General features: G+C 51.9%; 1 protein-coding gene and 1 pseudogene across 1 annotated transcript in view; both read right to left on the reverse strand.

Annotated features, from left to right (window-relative positions):
* Positions 1 to 58: 58 nt before the first annotated feature.
* On the reverse strand, positions 59 to 177 carry LOC111729809 (annotated as a pseudogene).
* A 2,141-nt stretch (positions 178 to 2,318) lies between these two features.
* Positions 2,319 to 3,090, reverse strand: part of ARSJ (arylsulfatase family member J) — a 22,068-nt gene continuing 21,296 nt past the window's right edge. Inside the window, exon 3 of the mRNA XM_023520863.1 lies at positions 2,319 to 2,428. Coding sequence (XP_023376631.1) covers positions 2,319 to 2,428 — 110 coding nt within the window. The remainder of the gene's footprint in view (positions 2,429 to 3,090) is intronic.

Raw genomic sequence — 3,090 nt, forward strand, 5'->3', positions numbered from 1 at the left:
TAAACTAAATCAAGGTCTCGTTTGTAACTTTGGTTATAAACATTTCTTTTTCTTTAAACACCCCTAGCACTTGGTCTTCCTAGGCGGTCTCCCATCCAAGTACTAACCAGGCCCGACCCTGCTTAGCTTCCGAGATCAGACGGGATCAGACGCATTCAGGGAGTCACGGCCGTGGACCTAGAACAATCTTTTCTCATAGTCGTTTAGATAGAGGACGTCAGTCGAAAGTGTTCCCCGGCCACTCACAGCTCTCAGGGCTGAAGGAACTGTAAATTTCGAAGTGTCGTTTCTAGAGAGCTTAATTTAAGTCGTGTTGAAAATTGGTTTGGGGTTTTTATTGTCCTTTCATCTGATTAATGAGATAAGTTCTCCCTCCTATAATCCTCAGGAGAGGAGCGTCTGCAGCGTGAACACAGATATTCTATGAGCCTGTTATTTGCCTCCTCCTCTTCATTTGTTGAGATCGATTTTATCGAAAATCACATAAGCCAATTGGCAAAGAATGTTACAAGATTGCAGCAAACTTGAGAGGAAGGAAATCTCAAATCATAGATATGAAATGGAAAGATAGGTAAGCACGGTGAAGTCTGCGTGACTCCCAAAGACGTTTTGTGTGCGTTTTTACGCCACATCCCACCAATGAGTCTGGGCTTCGTAGAGATGCTAAAAGCAATAAAATGCTTTGGAAAAACATAGCTTTAAAGAAGCAGAATTTCTGCTCTGCCAGATCGGAGAGCTTTGTAGTAAAATACCCAAGAATGTGAGATGTAGTCTCTTTGGCCTCGTAATTCTATGACGACATAGAAACGTACTTGTCATTTATATTTTTCCTTTTCACAACTTGCTACGAAAAATGATTCACAATTTGAGGCTTTCTCTGCTTTGTGTCAACTCTCAGTTTATGTATCCGGAAGGTTCAAGGGAATGTTAGGATAATCATCTTTGCACCTGTCTGTCTCTAGCACAGCTCCGAAGCCGTCTGTGCTTCAGGCTCGCCAACTGCAGAAGGTTATAGAGATAAAATTTGCTCTCAATTTCGCAGAAATTTTGCTCGGCTTTGCTGTAACACTCTTCCTATAAATTACATTATTAGAGTTGGGTTTTTTATGTGCTGGGAATATCTGCATTTCACATCATCGCTATTATGAGGAAAGGTCTTAGAGACGATTAGTTCTGTTTTCAACAGTGGGATCCTTGTATAGGAAGTGGAGCTGATCGCACGGACAAACGCGATTCCTTTGTTCGTTCAAAAGCGAATGTCGCATGCCAGGCACTGTTGCACATCCCGACGACAAGAAGAAGGTGGAGCGGGCAGGAGTCGCGCTTCTTAGGGACTCTGTGTTCTAGTGGGAAGAGACAATAAAGCAAATGTGTGAGTGCAGCATGGAACATGCTCCAGGGTGCTGGGTCCACGGAGGCGACGGAGCAGGGGCGGAGGGCGGGGAGCGGCAGTGTTTGGTCACGTGACGTGTGGCTGCGTCTCCCAGGAGAATGCACAGTGCCGGAAGGTGGGGACCCCGGCTCACATAGCTGTCACCACTCGCGGTGCGCATCGGTGTGCGTGGCCCCCCGCAAATGCGGAGTGGATGGGGGCGGACTCGGCCGAGCGGGCCCTCCTACCCGGTCCGCGCTTCCCCTCGCACCGCCTCGCGTGGCCCGTGATTCACTTGTGAGGCGCGTGTGCGTGTGGCTGCCTAGCTCGGCTAGGACGCAGCCTGCGCACGGGGAGAATGTTCATCTGGGAACAGGAGGACGTAGCAAACATTCGTCGCATGATGCGTTTTAATAGTAACTCACTGGCGGTAAACAGGTCATAACTTAGGACGGGAGAGGTGTGTTTGCTGCTTTTGGCAAGCTGGCTTGCTCGCGCCAGGAACACGCATTCTGACCGCTGCCAGCAAATGCGACCTGTGCGCCCAAGGACCCTGGGCACGGAACACGTAAGGCGCTGACCCTGATGCCAAACCCACGTGCCGGGGGCTCCGAATGCAGAAGCGCGCGAGCCGTGCGCGTGTTTGGCTGTCCCCGGTGCTCTTCTCCTCTGGCCTTAGGACTTTTAAGGGGCCTGGCCCAGAAAACCGTAAGCGAGGGAGGGGTACGTAGGGACAGGTGGACCAGCCCTGGAGACGGACTCGGCGGACCTGGGGCGGCCGCGGACCCCAGGGCACTGGAGAGCTTCGCTCGTGTGTTTTTATTTGAAGAATGCCTTGTTCGTCCTCATCCATGAGCAAAGCCGCACCCAGGCTACTTTCTGACGAAGCTGCCGGGGCCCTGCGTCATCTGAGGGGTCTCCTCTGCTGCACTCGAGGGTCACGGGTTTAGGGGGTGCCGGTCACCCTGACACACGCTGGGCGGCTCTGGACGTGCACGCTGAGAGCTGCCGCCTGGAGAGTGGCCCCCGGGGGTGAGCGCCCGGCGTTGACGGCGGCTGCTGGTCGGGGTGTCAGAGTCAGGCCCAGCACTGCCCCCCCCCCCGGCCTTCCTGCCACCCCCAGCGGCTTCCGGCAGCATGCTGGATGCGTTCACTTGTTGTTTACACACGACGGTTCCGTTAGGTTTTCACTGCCCGGGGGAGGCACAGACGTGTCGTAAGTCACAGCCTGCCCCGCGCCAGGTAGGAGCCGGGGGCCCCTTTGCTCCCATCGAGGAAGTGAGGTCATGTGTTCACGGGGAACTTAACGTCGTGCCTGGGTTCTCGTGCGAGCTAATTTTCGTGATCCTAACTCTCCTCGTTGCCCCTTTTTTTGTCTTGCTAGGGACTTCTAGAAGGTTCTGCGTTTACTTTCAGTCTGTCCCACACTTTGCCGAGTCCTGTGCACCGTGTTCTAGATGGGGTTTCAAATGGGGTTTCATGGTGAATAGAAAGTGCTGTAAAAAAGTTTCCTTCCGTTAGGGACTTGAACGGAGCACCAGGATTTTGAGAGCCTAGGGAAGCCCCCATCCGAGTCAGCCTTTCACGTCGTTGAACTTCGCATTTCCTGAGCTTATTTTTTGGCAGAACTCTTAATATAGTGATAATTTCATATTTTGAATCATAAGGCACCATCTGTTATAAGTCACATTATTATTCTATGTACCACTAAGAAAGAA

The sequence above is a fragment of the Pteropus vampyrus genome, unplaced genomic scaffold, assembly GCF_000151845.1.
Source record: "Pteropus vampyrus isolate Shadow unplaced genomic scaffold, Pvam_2.0 Scaffold282, whole genome shotgun sequence".
NCBI lineage: Eukaryota > Metazoa > Chordata > Mammalia > Chiroptera > Pteropodidae > Pteropus > Pteropus vampyrus.